Source organism: Sander lucioperca, chromosome 9 (assembly GCF_008315115.2).
Source record: "Sander lucioperca isolate FBNREF2018 chromosome 9, SLUC_FBN_1.2, whole genome shotgun sequence".
Lineage (NCBI taxonomy): Eukaryota > Metazoa > Chordata > Actinopteri > Perciformes > Percidae > Sander > Sander lucioperca.
Genome location: NC_050181.1, coordinates 40,084,636 through 40,108,757, shown reverse-complemented (window position 1 = coordinate 40,108,757; position 24,122 = coordinate 40,084,636). Strand labels below are relative to the sequence as shown.

Genomic DNA, 24,122 nt, shown 5'->3' with positions numbered 1-24,122 from the left:
CTGCTCCACTTACAGTCACATTGCATCATGAAATAGACTGATACACAAACCATAATACTGCACCTCATATGCACCTGCCCATGGTAACCTGAATTTTTGGTCACATGGTTGCCATGGTAACAGAGCAATAGTCTTGACAGGCAATGAGGAGGGTTGTATAAGCAGTCTACTACATTACACTACTACGCGATACACAAAACACACATACACACACATACAGAGTAATGTCATTTCAGGAATGAAATAGGAGTTGTGTTATGAGGAAAAGGGGGACGAGTGACTGATATTTAAGCAGCAGTCAGGACATTCCAGGAGTTTCAAATTTCTAATGGAAAACTGTGAGTGTTGGCTGACATTTTGAAAACTGCCTCCAGCTTGTGTATAAGACATACAACTGGCCTACAACAATGATAGCCCTTCAAATTTATAATAAAAGTTTGAAAATACAAAGTAAAGTGAAAAAGAAGTAGTTGTACATATTGTACACAATATGGTATTTTCATAACTGTCTAAATTGTAATAAGCATTAAATCAGCATTCAGTTAAGAATACTCTAACTCTTCAAGCTTCAGAAATGAAATACTAAAACAAAAACTGAAACCATGTTTTCTGTTGAATTTGTTTCAACTGTATTTCACAGGTGTCAGAAAATAATCTTGCCATTTTTGCACATGGTGCACTAAAGTCAGCAGTTCTGGATTTTTAAGAAAAAGAGATGCTTTTCTCAACATTTATGCATGCTGTATACATTTTTTTTTATAATAGCCATGTTTTCCTCTTATTGTGATGGGTGGTATGCATTATTGAGGTAATTGATATCTGGTGAATTTAGATTATAATCAAACAATTGATAAGCATGATCAAGCATTAAGACATTTTTTTACCGACCTCAACTAACACACTTCAGATGATATCAACAAGTTCTCTTCAGTGACATGTATAACTGCTCTCTCTTTAGGTCTTCTTCAAAAGGGCAAAAAAAAGATATCTGATAAATTGTAACTCTCACAATGTGCATCAGGAAACATTACCTATATGTTTCATACTAAAAATGCTCAATATTATTCAGTATTTGTAGTACTTTGATACCCCCTGTAAACTCCCATAATAGGCCTTCTTCACAGCAAATAGTTTGACCTGTCATAGCAATCAAAGTCCATATGCAACAAATCACATTAATTACTTCTTCATTTCATTTAGTTGTCCAAGTAAGCCGTGCAAGTATGCCCAGAACCAGAGCCTTTGAACCTGGAAGTGGCACATCAGAATTGAATGCAGCCATAATTGTTGTCAATTACACCTGTGTAACATGGTAAATGTCAGCTGTGAAAATTACTTATGCTCCGTAGGGGACATGACTCATTTTTCTTGTGCTGTTGGCTGCTCGATTTTCCTGAACAAAATAGCTGGAGAGGAAAACACTCCATTAAAATAGGCACACCTATTTCACCATTTAGTTTGGCACAAACCATATTGCTGGGACTGTAAGAAACTGCCCATTCAATGGCAAATTCAGTCACAGTACATACACATATCCCCTTCCAATTACCTAACTTTCACGGCCCAACAACACAGATTAGAGAAACAACATGTGTTAAAGAACAATTGGCCAATTGGTTAATCACGTCTCTAATGTTAATTGTCATCACAATTTGTGCTCATTGTATTTTAGTAAATAATATATTGTGTAGACACCAAATATACAGCACAGGCCCCATAATTTTTGTTTTAAAAATGTATGAAAATATGTACATTATTTTAAAATTTTCTTTTGAGGACCATAAGATAAACACAATAGACATTAATAGCCATTTTCACACTGCATTCTCTTAGCCCAGGGTTAACCTAAGCTGGGCTATACGATTCACACTGCACTTCTACCAGCCCTCGGTCAAGTGTCAGTTGGACACGTAACTAATGTTAAAATTAGCTAGCTCCCATTTCACACTGGCAACTTTTAGGCCCAGGCTTCTTCAATCAGTTTGATTTTCAACACAAATTTCATATAATATCTAATATCTTTTAGGCTGCATGTGTACAGTGTGCAGAAAACGGTATGTCCATAAAATTACAAAGTATAATGGTCTGTTAACATGCATTTCATGTCTCTTAATAAAATCATAAATGGGGGGCATCATTGTAAAGAAAAAAAGAGGAACACATGGGACTAAAGGGTGAAAAAAATGAAAGAGTGATGAAACTTTAAATGTGTAATACAAACCAGTATTTGTGAAAATAGTAATTCTGGACAATAAAAGATATGAAAACATCAAATTAACTTAATCTACTGTAGCTAAATGAAGTAGGAGCAAGAACATGTATTTGTTCTTCTGTAACTGCGATAGTTATTGATAAATCACTGTTAAATATCTTAAGATAAATTACTCAGTGATGGACATGTTAAAAGTTGATACCACTAAATTTACGACACGTTAGGAATTGCAGTCAAGACAAAAGAAAATGACAATATGACACTTACATTTTAATATCTCTATCTTGTCTCTATCTTGTTTAGTAGAAGCAATCTCTATTGGGGACAAATGTGCCATTTAAAGTACACAAATACATATATTGATCAAGAGTGCATATAAATCACAGCGGCTCAGTCTATTCTTTTGCCCTTGAAGCTTCAGGAAAACATGGTATTCCTTGTTCGAAAGGCCTCCGTCTGCCTCTCGTACATGGTGACATAGGATCTAAGAAGGTCCTCCATTGTGTTGGCCTGAAAAGGTAGGAAATGGAAGTCTTTGTCAGAAAGTGTTTAATTTCAAAATCACTTCTCATGGACAGACTTAATTATAGAATAACGTGTCCTGGCTTGTTCTGCAAGAAAAATTTGGACATTATGAAATTTAATTGAAAAAAACAGCCGCTCACCTGAGGGGTTTCACAGACAAAGATGTTGCCCCTCACCAGGGTGCCGATGGTCATCTCGAAGTAGCCGTTTTCGCTTTGGTACTCTGTGATGCGGCTGAACGGGTGCATGACCAGCAGCTCCTAAAAGGATTACAGTATGATTAAGATACAATAAGATGTGATGGTTTTTACCAACAAAGACGAACCCAACTAGGTTAGCACAAAAATATCACAAACTGTGAAATACAGTGAAATAAAATACTACCACACAAAATGACAAGATGGAACATATATTTAAACTATTAAGGAAGAGGATACATATCAATAAACATCATTTAAGACTTACCTTTGTATTTGGGTCTGATAAACTGACACCTTGCTTGCTGATGGCGATCAAAACTGTATTTGGGTAGCTAGGTTCACACGTTTGCTGCAAAGTCAAATGCAAATGAAATCATAAAGAAATCATATAGTTTCCTCAAATTGTAGTCTGCCAACTTTGCTGTCACTTAATTCTGGCGACTCACTTTAACTTCAAAGAAGGCACAGCCGAAGGTTGGCCAGCCCGAAATGCCTTTCAAGAAGGCAACTTTGGCCTCCTGCAAAGTCATGCCACTCTGCTTGTTGTAGGCAGAGATTATGTGCTGCAAGTAGAACATAAAGCAAAGAGAGAACTACTCAGTGGACATCCCTCACCCTGGACGCACTCATATACTGTAAACTAGCTCTCTCCTGGTAAGATACTTTTTTTTTTGATGAGAAATTAACATGTCATACATTTCTGCACTGCCTCTGTACATTCCTTCCTTTACCTTCTTCCATTCTTCAGGGGACATGATTTTTAACTGGTCAGCAGGAACCAACTCCTTCAGCATTCTGGGGATCATGACAAACTGCGACCTGTCTGAATCTACTTTGGCTCTGAAGAGCAGCCCACCCAGGTTAATCATCTCCTCTTTGGTGCAATTGTGGTATCCACGCAGGTACCTAGGCAGCTCCTATATGGAGGCAAAAAAGAGGTCATGTGTCGTGACAATTCTGCGTGTTGAGAAAGAGTAAAAGCCAGCAGAATGAAGAGTGTGTTTCAATTGAATACCTGTGGGAAATGGAAAGTGAGGTCTGCAACCGTGTCTTTCCCAGGGCTCACATTGAACCAGAGCTTCCTCTTAAAGATCACCAGGTAGGGCACGTTGGCCTGGTTGCCTGGGAAACAAAAGCCCAATTATAAATATGGAGAATCACTGACTATCAAACCTGAAGTCGTCAGTATGAGGCATTACCTTCCTTTGCTTTTTTTCCTTTCTTAGGAATCTCTGAAGTCTGCCTTAAACTGTCAAAAAAATACTTCTGCTCCTCCAAGCTTGTGATCTATAATTAAAAACAGAATAACATCAGTATGTTGAACAGGGTAAAAGTACGACCTTGGTTATTCCAGTCAGAATTTGTAAAAAAAAAAAAAGATTATGACCTCATTGTCTCAATGTTTTTACATCAAAATGAGTCATATTATCAATGTAAACCAAACCACACACATGTCCCCCTAAGCTATATAGGAATCAATATATCTAATTAAATCTTCATCTTTTCTGTCCCATTACAATGTAATAAATGGCTATGGAATATTACCAAACCCCACCTTGTTTGCAGTTTTTAGGTACAGGCCATATCCGTCAGCTGAGCTCAGTCTGAGCTTAGAGGCAATACTGCAGCACAGGTCTTTGATTGTGGTCGTTGATTTCACCTCCAATATCTGCACAAAAGCCATAACAGTAAGTATAGAAACTTTCACTGATATCTGAATTAATTTGGAAGTTGTTTTAGAACCTCAAGGTAAAACTACATGTAGGGGAAAAGTTATTTGCTTGTGTGTTTCCTTATGAAGGATGGATACCAATACTACTAGAATAACCAAGAACTGACAGAAATAGAGGTGAGTTCCAACTTTATTTCATTAGTGAACAGAAAGAAGCGATGCCAGTTAATATCAATGTCCTGATCAATTGATAAAGTGCACACTAATGAACAGCTCATCTCAGTGTTTGGAGTGTTGTGTCTTACATCACTTGTGTCATTTGGGAAGTGGACTTTATGGAAGATCTGGGTGCTGTTCTGTTGGATGGCGTCCACTTCTGCCGAATGGGAGGGAAGCGTCCTGGGCTCCTTACTGCAGATACAAAGCACTCAGATAAATGTATTTAACACATACACAAACATACATACATAGACAGTATATTTAAAATGAACCATGCAACACTAACATAGCTGAGTCATATTTTCCATATTGTTGGTGCTTGTGATTTGATTATGTGGACTGATGATTCATATTACTTATTATGACTAATGAACTGACAGGAGTAAATAAATGACGTAGACAACACATTTCCATCTGCACACTCCCTTTTCAGTAAATCTCTTTGACCCCTTAACAACCACTTTCTTTTTTATTTCTATAGAAGAAAACAATTGCCATATTGATTTAAATCATAGCAGTACTAGGTGCAAAATTGCTCTAATTACTGCGATTTGCAAGAATATTTCAACTTAAAGGGGCACTCCACCAATTTTACACGTAAAGTGTAGTTTACTCGTCATAAGAAATACAACTCAACTTGTGAAAACAGCTATATAATATCTTGTGGTTTTAAAAGATAACCCTGAAAGACACAGCCAAGTTGCATTATGGTAATTGTAGGATCCAGCATTTTTGCAGCTTGACCCATACTAGGGAGTAAAAGCAAGAATATCTCGGCATCTTGCTTAATCAATTTCTACTATTCATTTTTTAACATGTCACTCGTATACCCCTTTAAAATAATATAAATTCAACTTAAAATATAAATTTTATAACAATTTACAGTCAATTTAAAAGCATCATTATTACCTAATTAGGACAACCAGTTTTTCAAATCAGTCATGATTTATACATTCTGCATTCTTGACCTAACTACCAGTAACCAACCCTTTGTACAGGACGTTGTTCTCATCTCGTTACATGTGATCTATTATTTCTCATTTCTGTTTCAATCTCCAGTCTGACCTGCGCATCGCATGCAGCCTCTGCAGGCACTCAGGAGCCAGTTGGTCTCTGCGCCGCGACTCCAGGAAGCTGTGAGTGTGTCTCATTAAATTTGGACTAGGCGGGAACAAGCCTGTACACAGCCACATGAGCTGCCACCCACGCTCCACACTCAACCTGAGAGTAAGGTAGAGCAAGAGCAAGAAAAGGGCAAAAAAAATCATAGAGGATTGGATGTGTTGGCTCTCGATTATGTGTGAATGCTTTAACATACAGAAGTAAACACTGAGGGAGCACCTGTTGTTGTTGTTGGTCATCTGTCTCATAATTTGGCAGTAGATCTCGTCCTGCAGAGCTTCATGCTGGGTGGCTGGACCGAAGATCTGGTCAGTCAGCTCTAAAGGACTGCGAGCGTGTTTGATGGGGTAGTCGCCCATGTACTTTAGGATAGGTAGCAGCCAAGGTTAAGGATTTACATGGACACAAATTAAACTAGACTAGGGTCTGTATCACATACAAAAAAATATTATTATCTGATTTATTTTTTATTTAAAGCCCTTTTTCTCCACATTCATCTACATGTAGTGGAACTGGTAAAACTCCCTACAAAAAGCAACAGAATACAATTTGTAAAATCCCCTGAACCAGGTTTAAAATCTCGAGGTTTAAACACAGTAAAGTATTTCAACATTCTCTAATGTTACAGCTGTTCCTGAAACAGGGATGTGAGTGGAACGGCGTTCAAACCTTCCCTCATCTGCAACAGGGCAGCATTAGTTTCAAGGATATCAGTGAAAGTGTTGCAGGCCAGGTTGCTGAGGTCAGAGTTGCGGACCAGGCTCCTCATCAGCGGCTGTTTGAGAGGTTCTCTTGAACTAGCCCACAGCCTCTCCTTGCTGACCCCTTTGGACGCACCATGTCGACCGACAGGGCCTGCAGTCCTGTGACAGGGAGGAAACAGTGTGAGCACATGACTGAAATAGTCCTGTTTGCTGAGTTTTTTTGGTCTTTGCAATTCTTAAAAACTGGCAATCATACAAACGTTTAAAAAGGTTGTTATGATGTCTGACTGATTGTTAGATGAATATTTGAAAAGTGCCAAATTATAAAGGGACTCATATGATATCAATACCTGAAGTTCTCAAGTGCAAACTCTTTTAAAGAGACAGGAGCCACTGTTTCATCCCTTTGTGGGGCGTTTTGTGCTAGTGAAAGTCTCCTTTGGCCTGGGCTGATCAGTTCCTGATGGATCAGAAGCAGTTCATTAGTTACACCACAAGGAGGCGCTCATATGACCCATCATACTCATGGAAGCATTGCTGCATACATACACCTGAATGCTCACTATGCAAGATTTTCATGTCTGTACATGTATGCATGTAGACTTGAATAAAGTAAATTACTGCTTATGCACACGGTGTCTATTGTTGTAAATTTTCTTCTTTAGTTTTTGACACATTGTTATATTATGTAAATACTAACAACAATTGTATTTATAGAGTCAAAGGTTTCTACAGAGGGACTTTTGGATATATCATTTTATCACTGTCAACAGCAAACAAATCTATTTTAAATGTTTAAGGTTTAAAAAAATTTGGCTATGGATGACCATAAGAATATAGATAGGAATGAGTCAGAGTATGAGAAAAACTAATTTTGAGAAAACGGCCTTTGAAGATATGCATTTTAAAATTCCATATAATTTATTGGAAACCAATATTTATAGACACAGTATCTAATTAAATCCTTAGAGAGACGCAAATAGGCAAAGTGTAGTAAAATAAACACCTAAATGTGTATTTTGGTTGTTTTCTTACCACTAGTATGAAAGGAGACATGTTATGGAAGCAAAATAGCCACAAATCTCAAAATTGACCACTGCATGAATAAACAGTGTTTTTGCCTGCTGTGTCTGGCCTTAAAATTCTTTATATTGACTTATCTTCTAATGTCCTTTTTGTATAGAGTTTGTGTTTAATCATGCTGAAATATATTCATGCTGCAATAAAAAATAACTAAAAAGTATGACGTGTAAAGGTAACTTTACCAGCAAATCGCTAGTGGGCTTCTCTAGAGTCGGCAGAAACTGCACTGTATCCTTGTAGACCACACCGGTGGCGCTGGTCCGATTGTTGGTTGCTTTGATCAAGTTCTTATCAGAAGAACTTTCTTCATCTTTCTCTACCAACAGCAGGTCCCCTCGTTTACAAACCAAGAACGTGGGGTCATCTGTTGAAGAGAGGCATACGTCTTTTATGCATGTATGGGATTAAATAGTCTTTATAATTGTGTTTGAGCACTACTATAATACTGTACACGCTGGAGACTCTTACCTGGTTCACTGGCATCATGCTGAGCCAGTGCATAAACTGAGCGCTGTCTCAGCCCTTCCAGGTTTTTCTTTATAACTGCAGCCATGTCCACAGCTTCCCCAGACTTCAGCACAAACTCTCCTTTGACTGTGGCCAAATTTACTGACTGAGCACTGACATGGCTGTCACTAGACAGGTTATAAAGATCAGTTTTATTAGTTTGATGCTTTTTGAAACTCAGTTAAAATGTTTTACAATGGAGTAAATTAAAACAAATGATTATATTGGAAGAAATACATTTTTTTGATCCTTACCTGATCATGTGCATATCCTTTACCTCTAGGTAGGAAAGCTCAAGGAGTCTCTTGTCTCTTTCATCCATGAAGAAGATGCCATTCCAGTTTACAGCCACAACAAACCTGCTTTTAGGCAAAGGAGGTCCTGTGGGCAGATATGTTAAAGCAAATGTTCCAGAAGCAGGATTGTAAGTCATCTGCCATTTGTCAAATTGCAACTTGTAATTAAAGTTCAGTGGAGATGCTCAGCAATATGGGGGAATATTATGAATGAGTAATTTACAGGAATATAGCAAAGTGTGTGAAATCATTCATATTTCACACATTAATTACATTAAAAAGTGACTGTCATCTGCAATAAGCCCACTTGCAGTAGGAATATGTTTCTTTCCCCCTTATGTTGATTTTTTTTTTTTTTATAAACAATAAATCCAAAGGCACAAATACATATGGAATTATATCATGACCTCCCTGGGTGTTGTTATATTGCATGTTAAATAAGGTGTGCAATATAAGCTGTATGTTGACTGACCTGACATCATTGTAGCTTCATAAAACTTAGAGAAGTGCAGAGGCCATATGTGTTGGGCGCTGGCGACCAGTTCTCCTTTTACGCTGTCTGTTTTTGGCCTTCCGTTGACATAGGGACCCTGTAGGATCAGGATGTAAGAATTATCCTGAGGTCACTCACCTTTATTGTGCCCATGTGATGAGGAAATAAAACTTAAAATAAATAAAACTGGGGGGGGGGGGGATCATCTAGAACACTGCACATGGCATACACAAATTTGTTTCAGGCTCCACTACAGAATCTTCTTTTGTCCTTTTGTTTGACTGCATGCACTTTACCTGTAAGTGTGCTTCGCTGATGAGTTGGATCCACTTTGTCATAGATTTGTTCTCAATAAGTGTGGTAGCGATGCACTCCTCAACCACCTTTTGGATGTTGTCTTTGTTGTATGCAGAGCCAAACTGGATGTAATAATGCTTTGCTGCCAACTGGATGTAATCATCCTCCTGAGAAATGCAATACATTTTTATTTTTTTGTTGTTGCTTATTTTGTATTGCACATTGATATCATTTAACATGCTGCAGCAATAGGAAAGGTGTTGACTAAAATATCAATATCTACTATAAGAAAGTTGTAAAGGATCTCAACTCTGGTCTCTTTAAGATTCTAAGTACCATTGATATTTATTGTTGCTGTATGTTGACATTGGCAACAGGGTGAATGTAACACATTTTAAAAGTTATAACAAGTCCAGAACAAGACTCAGATCCTTATCACTTTGATTTGAGCAAAGCAAAAGGACAACCTTTTCTATACTTTCTTTTTTTTTCAAACCTGCATTAAGTGATTTTTTTTTTTTTTACCATTGGCGGCAGCGGAAATATGCCGCAAACACACCACTCACATATCATCACCATGTTAGCAATTGTTAGCACGTTGCTTATGTACACATCTAGCAGATAGGTCTAGTATTCACTTTCCTTCTAGCTAGTTTTGGTCCCCACCAACTCCTGAGGGAAATATTTGGTTCTTTAGCTGCTAAATGCTCTACTATGTTCACCAGCTAGTTGCTAACTCTGTCTGCCGTTTGGTGCTGGGAAGGTAGCGTACAAAGGACCCCCTGTTATTGCTGAAAACAAAGCTGTGAGAGTGAACCAAAACAGTAAAGTTGCAGGATGTAAAACCCAAATAATGAGCTGAAAGACGCTAAAACAAAAATTGAATATAGCAGCTTTAAGTTTCAAAATCCAAAACTCATTACACATGAGCCGCTATTGAGATTATCAGACAGTTTTGCTGGCCTTAACCAACATGGTCAACAAGAGTCAATGCTAACCTCAATATCGTTATTTGCTTCTAGTGTGACATCACATCAAGGGGTAGTTGTAATAAACATGTTAAATTACTGTGACTTCACCATATAAAAAAGGTTGGAGTGAGGGGGACTAAGGAGAACAATGTTTGTCCTTTTTCAATATTAAATTAACATCTATGACAGACAAAATCCACCCGCGGCAGACAAACGTTGTCACATTTGTCTCTTAGCTTCACATCAGGAATTAATGAATAATGATTATGTAAAAGTAAACAAAGTCCTCTAACTCATGAGCTTCACCTTGTCACTGATGTACTCTCCAGACTTGATTCCCTTGATGACCTGTCTGTAGATTAGATCCGTGCTGATTGGGTCAACTGAGCAGTCATGCCAGGGTGTGAACAGTTCCTTGCGGATGGAGAGCTGCCAGGGGGCGTCCTTCTCCACTTTGCCCTGCCTCCTCATCTCCTGCTCGCACTGAGACACTGCGTCCAACACATGCTTCCCACAGCTGCCCAGAGACCACATCTGGAGACAAAAGACCAACAAGGTTTGAGTGAGTATGGTTCCTGTACAATCTTTGTACTGGAATTTAGCACTGATTAAACATTCAGAAACTGGATTGACAGTATATGGTGGGTAAGATCTGAATGAATATGACAAGACAAGAGACAAGGAAGTAAAGCACACCTTTTCATAGAGACTGATGTACAGGGAGAATCCATATATGTCTTGAAGGTCAATCTTGTTAGCCACAGCTTGACAGACTTCAGCAGAGGTGGAGGCCGAGTCCAGATGTACACTGATAGTGCGGCCGTCCAGTAGAGTCACAGAAGCATCTATGGGCTCCTTAGATTTGGCAGCCTGTCGGTAGTTAGATGTGACTGGATTGAAATTCAAATAAATTTTCCAATAATTTGGAAATTTCATAGCCGATTGATGCAAGGCGTGCTGCTCTTTTGTTTCCAACAATAAACCTTGCCAAGAAAAAAAGGTCACCACAACTACACGACAAAAATATGATTCAGTGTTTCTACCTGTTGCTCGAGCCAACAGGGCAACTCTTTTCTTTCTCCGTTGGCTATTATACGACGCAGGCGCTCAGTACAGTATTCTCCGTAACCAGTTGGCTCCCTGCGGACAAAATTCTCCAAATACTGTCGAACAGAGTAGAATAGAACAGGGTGAATGAAAATTGTAGCAAAGTAAACTATCTGAGCAGACCCAGGATATTTGACTGTTGCATTAAACATACAGAAATTTCAGGTTGCAGAGGACGATAAGGATATACAGTGAATAAAGCTGTCCACTTTTTCGGTGCACCATCAAGAGTATCACTTTATCTTTATACACTTTACTGCCCGAGGCCTAAGATTTTCATTGCCAACCACTACTTCTGTTATTGTGGTGCACATGACCAATAAAGAACCTTGAACCATTATTGCAATATTCAACTTTAGCTTTTATAGCGTTTTTATTCAGTCATTTGAGGATGGTATTTAACTCTATCTACATTTTACGATCATCCAGTGCCTTTGATCTTATCTTATCTTAATACTTTGTGTCAACACAGTGTGCAGACATGAACTTCTAGGAGATGTAACTGTGTGTATTATCCTACTAGAGAAGGGATACCCTTTAAAATAGTTTTATTTTTTGTTATATATATTCTTCTTTAAAATGACACCATGCAATAAACAGGAAAAGGTAAACAGAAAAAAAGTATTTTGATTACAAGCTGCTGCATTACTGAATGACTTGCTGCAGACTGACCTTCATGAAGAGGTCTGTTGGGGGAAAGATCCCGAGACAGATGGAAAGAAGGGTCCAGCCTTGCATACGGCTCCTCCTGTTCTTATTGTTCACCAGCTGCTTACAGATCTGGCAGTAAATCTCATCCCTGCTCAGGCAGAGAAACATGAAAAAAAACAGTGATAAACAAGGCAGATGAGAACTGAACAATTAGTGCAACAAGATTCAAGAGAACCTCTAGGAGTTCACAAGGTGGTTAAAATGTAAGTAAAGAAAAGAATCAGACTGGAATAACATAATTCTGATGTTATAAGGCTGCACATTGTATCTCCATTGTATATTATATTTATGTATCTATATTTCTTTTTAATGTGAAAAGTTATACCATCTTTACCTTATGTCTCGTCTCGATAGAGCGTATCCGATGATAATGTGTAGTTTTTCCACGGATGTAAGTGGCCGATCCAGTGTTGGACCCTCTCCAACCAAAATGTCCTCGTCCTCTGTAATGTTCTCTGGCTGGTAACGATGACAACAAAAAGAACAATTTAGCACCCAGCGAACATAATGAGCCAACACAGAAATAATGATTGAGTGATGAATATCATAGCAAGATTAGTGCTGACCTCCTCAAGAATTACAGAAGCTTTTCTGTTTCCACCTCCGAGCTTTTTCTTGTTCTTCCTCAGTATTTTCTATAAAAAAACACATAATAATTAGAGGTTAGACTGATGACTGATGTTTGACGTTGAAGTTGATTTTATATACAGCAGCAGAAATATGTTACCTGATCCAGTCCCACCAGGCTGCTCAGCCTCCTGCCCTGCCTTTGATGCAGATTACGCGAGATAGTGCTGGACGCTTGAGACATCGCGTCCATAGATTTTGGTTCTGGGATGTCCTCCATGAAACGTAGTATAATCCACCATACAGTCAGACATGCCTGGGGGACAAATGAGAGGAGAAATTGGGATTGAGCTTTGGCAAAAGATGAATACATTTGCAGTTGGCAGTAAGAGAGCTGCCTCTCTTTCCTCTTTGTCCACTCACCAGTATGTCGCCCTCGTCATCGTGGGGCAAAAGAGGCTGCCTGATTCTCTGGTTGAAGTGCGTGTGGCTGTGGTTGCTTTGGAAGTTAAGGATGCTGAATTTGTAGAACGAAAACTCATCACTGCCGTCATCAAACTCGTCGTCTTCGTCCTCTTCCAGCGATGGGGTGGGGGTTGTTGAGATTGAATCTGCAGCGATGATTTCCGGCTCTGAGATCTCAACAGAGGTTTCCTTCACCGGCTCTGGCACGTTCCTCCTCTGCTTAACAGTCAAAATACAAACAATATCAAACAGTCAGTAATTAATTAATTAATTGATGAATTGTGATAAAATGCATAACGTATTAATGTATTAATGTCCCATTACTAGATTACACAACTGAAATATCTGCTAACCTGAAAATTATCGGATTCAGGTGCTTTCAGTTCTACCACTTCCACAGGAGGCGTGAGATCATACATGCTCTCCTCTGAATCGTGTTCAATGATTGGCTCAGGCTCCTCATTAGTTGACTGTGACAAGGCGATAACCTTCAGACGCTGCTCAAGCTCCGAAGCAATCTGCTCTCGTTTCTCTTTCTCCAGGTGTAAAAGGGAGGCCTGTGAGGGGGGGTTGGGTGGAGAGATGATACAGTAAGAGGGGGTGAAAAGGTGTCCAAATACAATACGCCTATTTCTTGACATTCATTATGTTATTTCTAGTTACAAGGCTTTCAGTTCTTACATCACCCCTCATCTTTTGAGCTCTTCTTCTGGCCAGGAGTCCTCTGCTGTAAGCCTGCAGCAGTATGACTGCCTCTCTCTTCTGCTTCCAGCCCTTCCTGGCCTGGTAGCCACGAACCTACAGTTTATCAGAAGTTATTCATTATCATATTAAATAACTATTTCATATACTTATTAATGCTCTAAGGTTCATTCATGTTTTTGTGTTGCAAATGGACCTAACAAGGAATAATTTTAGCTGCGCTGTAATGATATTAAGAATAGAACTGAAATTCAAAATACATTTAACAACAAAAGTAGTAAAATCATAAATGCATTAAATCTAAAATGTGTGGAATGCATTTTATTAAATTCCAAATAATTGTATTTAAATATTTAACCATAAATATAAAAATATATTGGGCGCCCGGATAGCTCAGTTGGTAGAGCGGGCGCCCATATATAGAGATTTACTCCTCAACACAGCGGGCCCGGGTTCGACTCCGACCTGCAGCCCTTTATATATATATATATATATATATATATATATTTATATATGTGTGTATATATATATATATATATATATATATATATATATAGTACATGCATATATACATATACAGTACATGCCTGGCTTTGTATGGTGAGTGCTGCTGCTCGCTGTCTTTGGTACTGTAACCGCAGCTTCCGACTGCGGATCTTTGATGCCAGCCGATCAAAGCCGTGCTGGAGCTGGGTGGAGCAAGAGTGGAAACAAAGGACAAGGTCACTGGACTTGAGATAAGTTATAGCAAACATCAATGAGTGCATGATATTGGCTGCAAGCTCTGAGTTCTAGTAAAGCATTATAAGCATCAGACCTTTCTTCGCAGTTGCTCCTGCCTGTAAGCTCTCCAGTGCTTCTGCAACACCACAGCTGCCCTACGCTTCTTCAGGAAAGACTTTCTGCAAAATGAGGAAAAGTAAATAATAAAACAAAGAAACACACTCCTCATCCCCACTGTCACACAAATCTCTTTATGTCTTTTTCTATAACACCCTATTTGACCTGGTAGCACATATATCAATAAAATAACACTGTAACAATCTGTAGCTACAGTATAGTAATACACAGACCTGTTGAGATAAACAAAGGTAATGTATTAAACGTGTGATTCATTCAATTTTCTAAATTCATAATCTCTATGTCATTTCCCCTTTTACTTTTCTTAGAAGCTGCACCTGTCTTTGTGTCCCAGCATGACCCTCTGGATCACCATAGCTATCCTGCTGAGTTTTTGTTCCCTTAGTCGTTCCAGGATGGCGTCATGAGCATCCTGAAGTAAAGTGAAAAAAAAGACACATTTCTACTTTCTGGATTTGTCCATAAAATCCTTGCAATCAGATGCCATAATGTTTATGTCATCCATATCTTATGAAAAAGCAACTAAATCGAATCAAAGGCAGCATACAGTAATGACAGAACAGTGCACAAATCACCTAGGAGAGAAATGAATGTCAACAGACTGCATATCTGCACGATGTTCTGCTGTGTCGAAACAATTAAGAAAAGCTGTGGTACAACATGGTTTAAATTATAAGTTTTCTTCACCCTCAGGAAGATCTTGGTCCTGCCTATTTTCCACTCGTCCGCTCCTTCGATCACTGTCTGGCAGATGGCCTTACAACAGGCTACAGCTGTCTCCTGGAGAGACAACAAAGATGCTGAAGAGACACTGATGACAGCCCAAATTTGTTCGGGGGGAAACATGATAAAGAAGTAAACCTTCTTTGTGGCCATCATAATGACATGTACAGTGTTGTACTGAGTGACATTTAGCAATAAGATTTTACGTATGATTGTCAACAGCACTGCGTCAAGACTAACAGTTTTGGGGTCACAGGTGGTCGTCGTCAGGAGCACCCTGTAGCGCTTCAGGAATTCCGCAAAGGTGTGGCGAATTGGGTATCCCAGCTTCCGGATGCGGATGGTTTCAATCATGCCGGAGTATCTCAGCTGACGCATACACAGCTCTCTGTCAAAAGTCTAGAGGAGAGCACATTAAAGTGGTTGTGAATATTCTATCTATGTGGGCCTGAGTAGCATTTGTGTCTTCTTCCTTCACAGCAACAGCAAAATTGAAGTCAATCAAGTCCACTGTTTTGTTAGCACAAATATGATTATTGTTATATTATTTTCAGGCAAGAGAAAAATGACATAGATATACATAGGTCCTACACACGATGACAATTCTAACATGCTGATGTTAGCAGGTATAATGTTTACCATGTTCGCCATCTGAGTTTAGCGTGTTAGCATGATAACATTTGGTAATAAGCACTAAATAAAAAGTACAGCGGAGGCTGGAAATGTCATTAGTTTAGCAGGTATTTGGTAATAAAACCACAACAACTGAACAAATAGAAATTCAGACCAGATTCAGACCAAATGTTAAGGGATTACCAAAGTTGTTACAATTCATCCTGAGGGGGACATTAATGTGTGTACCAAATTGCACGGCAATCCATCCAACAGTTGTTGTGACATTTCAGTTAAAATGACAAAAGTCAACCTCATGGTGGTACTAGAGGAAAAGTCATAGAATTGCCAAATTCATTAAGATTCATCATATGGGTACTATAAATGTATGTACAAAATGTCATGGTAATTCATCCAGTAGTTCTTGAGATGTTCCAGTCTAAACTAAAGCTGGTGCCGACAGACCGGTACTTCTATCCCTACAGCCATGCTACTAACATGGCTGAAAAAAATAATGATGAAGGAAGTTTTATTATTAAATTATAAAATTTAAGAGAGAGATGGAAGCTACCCAGTTACTACCCCAACACTTTAAATCATCTGTATATATTTTCCAGGAAATTTGCTCAATTGCTTTATGGCACAAAACAGGAAGAGGTCGTTGTTTATCCAGTGCAAGGGCAGATGGTAGCGGGGCTGAAAGGCAGGTAGGAAAATTCATTATATCCTCTTCAGTTAAGCCAAAGCAAAAAATCAAATGCTGATGGGGGAGGTAGACACATACAGCAACAGCTTCATTATTTTAGCAAACAACAGGATTCAGGGGAAATGTCGCAATTTTGGTAAGCACAAACACCACTGCCGTTTGTCTCAACCCTCATCTCATTTGTTATGTTAACAGAATTGCTCAATGGAACGGTTATGTTTAAAAATGCAACCATTGATTGTGTGTTTCTGTGGCCATCTTTACTGCAGTAGCTGCTCTAGTGTCATTCACCTTAGACTGCTTTTCATTGTTGGGTTTGAAGCAGCGGATGAAGAAAGGCTGGCAGGCAGACAGAGCCTTCATGAGCGAGTCCAGAGATTGACGGAACTGACCGCTCAGCGTCGCCACTTGTTTACGGTCAGTCTGGGCCTGCACGGATGAAAGAGAGGACATTAAAATGATGATGTAGTCAGCGATACAGTGGCAACTGCCAGACCAATGTCACTATCAGGGCATGCCCACTGTATCCCAGTGTACACCACAAATAAATGTCCATCAAAACAAGTGAATTATATATGTAGCAGTATATATGTACCCGTAGAGAGCTCTTAGGTGTAATGATGACCTTCTTGTTGTTAGTGATCTTCACTCCATTGGTTGAAAGCTCACTCTCAAATATCTGACGAAGCAGCTTATTGGTGGTCATTTCAACCATCTTGATTATGTCAAAACTGACAGCATCTCTGTTCTTTTCCAGGAACCCTTAACAAAAAAAAAAAAAACATTACTGAGCATCTCACAGCAGGCCCTTAGTCTTTAGTTGGATTTTTTGTGCAGTTTGCTTCCGTACCTTTGGAGTCGTAGTAAACCACGCCTGCAAAGTGGCAAATCCCAAAGTCTGTGTCACGTTCACTTTTGGAGGCAATGTAAGTGTTGTTCCCACGGTGTTGTTCATTCATCTTGATCAGCATAGTGTAGTCTGAGCCCTGTGACACACCGAACAATACTTTGAATTAAAAACAAGCACAAATATTTTGCTGAACTGGCAGATTTTTACAGTAAAAGCTTGAATAATGTTTGGTGTGGGAATTGATTAAAAAGCAACATGGCGTAGCACCAGCACCTTTGGAAAATGGCTTTCTTCATCGATCAGAGCCAGCAGGTTACAGGGTTTCACAGCCAGAATGTCCAGGATGTTCTGATTGTCACTAAATTTGATGTTATTCCACACAATGTCCTCTTTCAGGTACTCCTTCTGCTCCAGTTTGAAGATGTGGCCCACAAAGAACTGCTGCAGCTTCTCATTGGCAAAATTAATGCACAGCTGCTCGAAGCTGTGAAAAGACAGAATGCTATCAAGTTGTGAGTAACCGTCGAGTTGTGCTACGCTCAGCCTGAAAGGTGTGTGAAGAAATGTCCCGACCTGTTTGTGTTGAAGTTCTCAAAGCCAAAGATATCGAGCAGGCCGATGGACAGGAAGGATTTGGGGCTTTTGGTCAACCTCTTATAGATGACACTGTTGATTTTCTCAACAATCCATTTGAACAGCTTATTGTAGATTGCCTGAGAGATCGGCCACAAATTACAGTTAAATTTGATCTTCTGAGCATGAATAAGCTGTCCAACTAAACTGAGGAATATTAAGCACTGAAGTGTATTTGTGACTGGATGGTTGTTTTTTAAAATCCCTAGATCCCCCCTCTCCCAACAACTGTTGTATCTGAAAGCTCTGCTTGCACACTCTTTTAAAATGTATGAATGTTGCTGAAAAAAAAGACAAGTACATAAGTCTCTCTGCAATCAAAGGTTACAATCATGCTGCTTAATTAGGATATTTCCTTATAGAATGCAGTACCTAACATTTGTAGGGTAATTTTCCTTTCATCCTGGGTCAGAATCCAATAAGGAAATACGAGACATACTGATTTACCGTCACTGGGTCACAGCTTAGTTACCTTGACAAAGGCATCTCTACAGTCGGACGCCTGTTCAGAGCTGAGGGGTTTGGTCACTCTCTCTCTGTTAGTCATAAAGGAACGATGGGTCAAACTTGTCGCCAGGGAAGACGTTTTGACCTGAAGAAAACAGACAAGAACTTCGCTATTTAATGCTGAAGAATGATGATCCATTAATGGTGTGACAGGTTTGTGTGTCAAAGGTCACTAAAAATGAGTGTAGATATGAAAGAGCTCACCTCCAGTATTGATGCTGCTATGCTGAAGTGTTCTGACTTGCTGACGTCACTGGTTTCCAAGTTATTTTGTGTGTTAGCTGGTGGAAACACAAAATCAAATGTAACAACAACAACAACACCAAAAATAGTAGGTCATTGTCTAGTGGTGGAATGTAACTTAAAGGGATAGTTTGGGTATTTTGAAGTGGGGTTGTATGAGATATTCATCAGTAGATGGCGGACGGCACACCCTCAGTTTGGAAATGGGTGGAGAGTGATAGTATGACATGCAATAAAGGTCCGGATACTGGAATCAAACTTGAGTACTTTCATTATCTGCTGCTTGAAACGTTTACTACATATCAGAGGGAAGTATCATACATTTTATTCCACTACATTTATTTAACAGCTGTTACTTTGCAGATGAACTTATTATATACAAAACCTGTGATGGGCTGTCAAAATACAATGCATTGCTTTTTAATCAAACTATAAAACTATAAATTAAAATTAGCTTCACCTCCACCACCAGCTAAAGAAAACACTGTTAACACATGAATGCAACACTAATACTGATTCAAAAACACAAGATGTAGATGATAATAGAACACTGACAGTGGCCATTTTTTCACATGACAAATATTGTACTTTTGATACTTAAAGTACATTTTATTGCAGGACTACTGCTTCTTTGCTATTTGCATTGTGTACTAGCTCTTTACTGTGCGTTTATTTGCTTTCATTATTGAATCATAATGTATCATACATTAAAGTTAGGATTAGAACAGAGTTACCATGTTGAATATACGCTCCCTCTGTTTTATCGACATAGTTCCTCATATCAAATTATAATATTATAATAATAAATAAAAGATCAAAACTAAACTACAATTATCTAAAATGTGAAACTATTCAGATTAAACTGCGTACACTCACCTTGGAAGCAAATGTTTCCCAGGTGTAATATGGCTGCCAGCAGCTTGAGTATTTCCTGACACTGGCTTTCTGAGAAGGTCAGGATTTTCATCGCAGAACGAATACGCTTAAAGTCTTTAGCGTCATCTCTGCCTTCGCACATGGTGTGGCCACCCTGCAGGACATTAGAGAGGAGGTTTAGATTATTTATCATATGTACACAATGTGTCATTTGTTTTGGTTAAGGTGGCAAAATGAGCTGCAGGTAGCTATTGTAATACCTTAGAAAGGAATGCATACTCCACAGCATCTCCAAGGCTCAAGGTTTTCTTCTCATCTGCTGTGACTCCTGCCAGCATGCAGTAAAATATGTGGTAATTCCTCTCCTCTAGGGCCTGAGGTTGTGGAGCAAAAAGGAACTATTATTGTTACAGGAGGATAAACTAAATGGGTTTTAAACTTTTCTGTCAAGTGGGTGTAAATAAACAGAGAAATTAGATGGAAACGTTTGACATGGCTTCATGTAGTTTTACTCTTTAGTACAGTGAGCGACAGAGATGACAGGCAACATGGAATGATCTATTCTCTACAGGTCACAGAGAGTTGGTTGCCCAAGACAACAGCATGTTTATCTAACCAGCCCTGCTTTTATAGGTCTATAAATCTGTTATCCGGGAAAAACTAGGTGGCAAAGTTAACTTGCCTGGTGGCAGACACGAGACTTCTCCAGAAGATACTGCTCCACGCGAGCACCTTCAATTGCTCCGTCCTTATTGAAGAAGATCTCCAAATATTTCCCAAAGCGACTGGAGTTGTCATTGCGGATTGTTTTTGCATTTCCAAACGCTGTATGGGACAGAACACGGACACTTGAGCTCTGATTATTATATTTTTATGTCTCAACAGGCAGTTGTTGCTTGTCTGTTAAGTAGTGAATGTCAGTATAAGTGAAGTCCAGATGTGCTGATGTGGTACCTTCTAGTATTGGGTTAGACTCCAGGATCTGCTGTTCAATCTGCTGTTTAGAGAGCTCACCACTGACTGCTGCCAAGTACTGCAGGATCAGCTTAGTGCTCTCTGTCTTTCCTGCTCCTGATTCCCCGCTGAGGAAAAGACAAAAGAAAAGTAAAAAGTAATACCTGACAACACTTTAACAACAGTTAACAGGTGATTGATTCATTCTGACCTGATGATGCAGCACTGGTTCCTGAGATGGCGCATCATGTTACAGTAGCAGGATTCAGCGATGGCGAAGATGTGCGGAGGGAGTTCCCCCAGCTTTCGACCATGGTACAACGCCACCTGAAGGACAACAGGATACACACATGAAACACGACTCTGTAATCTTTGATAAAGTGATTCAAAGTTAAATGATAAAGGGAAAATAATCTGCAAATATAGTATGAATGTTAATACCAGCCTCACCTGGTCAACTGAATATAAAGGGAAATCCTGGTATGGGTTCACTGCCACCAGCACAGAGCCTGTGTAGGTCTGCAATCAGAAGAAATGGCTGTGTGAGACATTAAGGGTATAGGACAGTTCATTTTGTTTTCATTTACAAAGATTATGAGACACCAGACTCTGAGGTTTTTGCGGCCACCCCAATACAATGGAGGTAAATGGAATTTTGTTTGAGATGCTAAAAAGTGTTGAAAAATGTAATATTTGACAGATTCATCAGCAACATGTCTTCCCAGAAAATGTCCCAGTATGATCCACAAGCCTGCTTTAAATGGGTAGTACACTGTACAGTACAGTGTTTGGGGCTTTGTTTACAATACAAAAAAAACAACTAATTAACCTTAAGCCACGGAGGTTCCAGCCAGGAAGGTGCAGCCGACACCCTCGGATTGTTTTGTTTTTTAGTCCCGGCTATGTTTATAAGTATATACATTTTACCTGATGAAGGCCAAAAGCCAAAACCATGAAAATAAAGTGAGTACAGGATCTCTTGGGTGCACAAAGTGAAAGAGTTCCAGAGTAAGGATTGTGCATTATTCAGAGGAAGTCTTCCATTGTTTTTAAAAAGACATATTACCATCTAGTTTTTGAAATGTCACTTTTTATATAAGCATATTTTGACCACAGATAAAATCCCATTCAACGATTGTACAGCTGCAGAAATCTGACACCAATAACTCCTTGTGATAAATCCTTAAGGAAAGTGACCCAATCTGCATGGCTAAATCTAGGCTACCACCAAGGGCAAGTTGGGAAAACACATCCAGTAGAATGTACTTCAATCCAGTGATTATTTCTACACTTTTCAGTAATCAAGCACTTTTGTAAAGACACATTTTAACTGCACTTTCAAAACGTCAAATTCATTCACCCCACTAGCAGCTTGTTCACTTTGAAAGGTAGACTACAGTTTGTATGTTACACATGGGCCTTACGTAGATGATGCCTTGTTTGTGTCGGAGCAGCAGGTTCCTGAGGAGGCCGGCCTCGGTCATGTCACCCAGCTTGATCATGTCATCCACACCCTCCACTGACGTAGGGTGCATGATCTTGAGAGAGGCTTCCTGCTCCTGGGACAGACTCTGCTTCTGGATAGCGGTCAAAGTAAGAAATTAAAGGTGGATCCCAGGCTGAAATTGTTTTCATGATGTGAAAAACACACTTCAACAACTTCATTCTGCTGTTTATCTAAACCAGCAAAGGGTGTGTACCTTTCCATCATCGTCCACTAGTAACCGTTGACCAGATGGTGTTACATTGATCCTCGCTCCGATGGGAACCCCAATGTCTGAGTCCACCCACACCCACTCCCCCTTAAAATACAGAGCACAATAAAAATATTAATAAATCCACTAACATAGTTTTGTGTTTGAATGCCCTTCAGAACACAGAAGTTATGATGGGACTACCTTTATCAGTTTACAGTATTCCTTGAATGAATGACAAGGAATTGTGACGCCACAACCAGGAACAACTGATATAGTGCTTTCTGGTAAACAGTATTCATATCATTAAAATCCATACTCATAACTTACCTTTTTCAGCATCACCGATTCACAGCGTTCCTACTCACTACAAAAAGAAATCCATATGATGAGTTGCAGTTTCAAAGAAAAGGTAAAATTGATTCCATCAAATTCTGTTCAGCTACACTTTAGGCCTGTCAGCATTATAAACAACTTAAACTGAAGGTTGGGTTCAACAGTATTCATTACAAAGCCCACTGTTGTGCTCGATGCCACTTGGTTAAGGTGTACACAGGTAACAGAAAACCAAAGCATGTAAAGTAACATACACAAAACAATTAAGAGGCCTACCTAACAGCCGTTTTAATCACTGATCTTCATTAATGTCCACTCTTTCAGCCTGCTGTAGAACTGCTGTTTGTCTCGACACCCTCTTGAATCGGTCTCAATATGAAGGAGGAAACGCAGCTCTCCTTCGACTGACTGACTGAGATTTTATGGCACTTTGACTTTGAACAGGGCTGTGACCGAAAGGAAGAGGAAGAGAAACTCATCACTCACGCAGAGGTTCATATCTGTCCTATCATCATCGGGCCAAAGTGATCCCATTTATTTATTGATTTTCCGCTGGGGAAATTTGCAATACAATCGTCTGAAGCAGTTGATCTGAACGATCAATGGCAGTCATGTTCTAATACAATTCTGATGCTATTTTAAAGCAACAAAAGCACATTCATATATTGCTTTTAAACAACTATATAAATGGCCTTGATGTATATTGAACACAGTCATACAGTGAGTGTTGCAATGAATTTATGTGCAGCCTTTGGACCATGGGCTGTGTAAGTCAGAGGAGACACTGCTGGGCATCTCACGGACTGTCACTGCAATAAAGATGTAAGTTTGAGATTAAATAAATCTTTAGAATTGTAGGATGAAAAGCTTTATTTATCTCTGTGGTGGTCAACAGTCATGTTTTGCATGGTTGTGGATAAGTCACTGGCAATAATTAATTGTAAGGAAGATCTAGAAACTGCCTATGTCACTGCCAGTTATCTTTTGTGTGAGGTTATAAGTTGGACTTCAACCCTTAAGGGGAAACCTCCCTCTAATAGACACATGTGAACTAACTACACTACTATACAATTAAGTCAGAGGTTATGTTTAAAGTCCAAACTGTATACTTGGCTGAGATGGGAGTCACTGTGGGTTATTCACTGGCGTCAGTGTGATCAGCTGATAAGGAATGCTCTACATGGTATGTTAGTCAGAGAGAAAAATAAACCTCGTAAACAACACTGCAATTGCACGAGCTACTGTTCCAAAGGTAAGACAGTTCAACACTGCTC

At 39.2% G+C, this 24,122-nt stretch overlaps 1 protein-coding gene across 2 annotated transcripts; it reads right to left on the bottom strand.

The window, feature by feature from the left end:
- Positions 1–1,348: 1,348 nt before the first annotated feature.
- Positions 1,349–23,277, bottom strand: LOC116055100 (unconventional myosin-VIIb-like). 2 transcript variants are annotated; one of them, XM_031306880.2, is made up of 50 exons: positions 23,125–23,277; positions 22,843–22,879; positions 22,519–22,620; positions 22,243–22,395; positions 21,269–21,337; positions 21,030–21,145; positions 20,819–20,946; positions 20,547–20,689; positions 20,125–20,238; positions 19,865–20,018; positions 18,950–19,026; positions 18,711–18,830; positions 18,179–18,318; positions 17,879–18,089; positions 17,606–17,741; positions 17,351–17,517; positions 17,047–17,184; positions 15,678–15,836; positions 15,402–15,494; positions 15,032–15,126; positions 14,671–14,755; positions 14,441–14,542; positions 13,833–13,949; positions 13,505–13,708; positions 13,110–13,370; positions 12,847–13,002; positions 12,686–12,754; positions 12,454–12,578; positions 12,081–12,207; positions 11,345–11,464; positions 10,998–11,171; positions 10,608–10,835; positions 9,330–9,497; positions 9,013–9,130; positions 8,499–8,625; positions 8,206–8,372; positions 7,920–8,101; positions 7,005–7,114; positions 6,662–6,813; positions 6,170–6,323; positions 5,894–6,049; positions 4,915–5,020; positions 4,493–4,606; positions 4,137–4,224; positions 3,953–4,059; positions 3,669–3,854; positions 3,384–3,500; positions 3,203–3,286; positions 2,878–2,997; positions 1,349–2,722 (listed from the first exon to the last, which is right to left on the bottom strand). In XM_031306880.2, the coding sequence occupies exons 2-50, from the start codon at positions 22,852–22,854 to the stop codon at positions 2,630–2,632; spliced, it is 6,444 nt and encodes a 2,147-aa protein (XP_031162740.1). In that variant the 5' UTR covers positions 22,855–22,879; positions 23,125–23,277; the 3' UTR covers positions 1,349–2,629. The 2 variants fall into 2 exon arrangements, with proteins under 2 accessions (XP_031162740.1, XP_031162741.1); XM_031306881.2 differs by having other exon boundaries at positions 1,350–2,722; positions 13,110–13,367.
- Between the last annotated feature and the right edge of the window lie 845 nt (positions 23,278–24,122).

Bases quoted from the DNA above. Each gene is read 5' to 3' on its own strand.
- LOC116055100 (XM_031306880.2), bottom strand. The intron at 20,690-20,818 runs GTACCACATCAG...TGTCCCATACAG, and splicing joins GTCTAACCCAATACTAGAAG to CGTTTGGAAATGCAAAAACA. The intron at 17,185-17,350 runs GTACATATATAC...TCATCCGTGCAG, and splicing joins CACCTAAGAGCTCTCTACGG to GCCCAGACTGACCGTAAACA.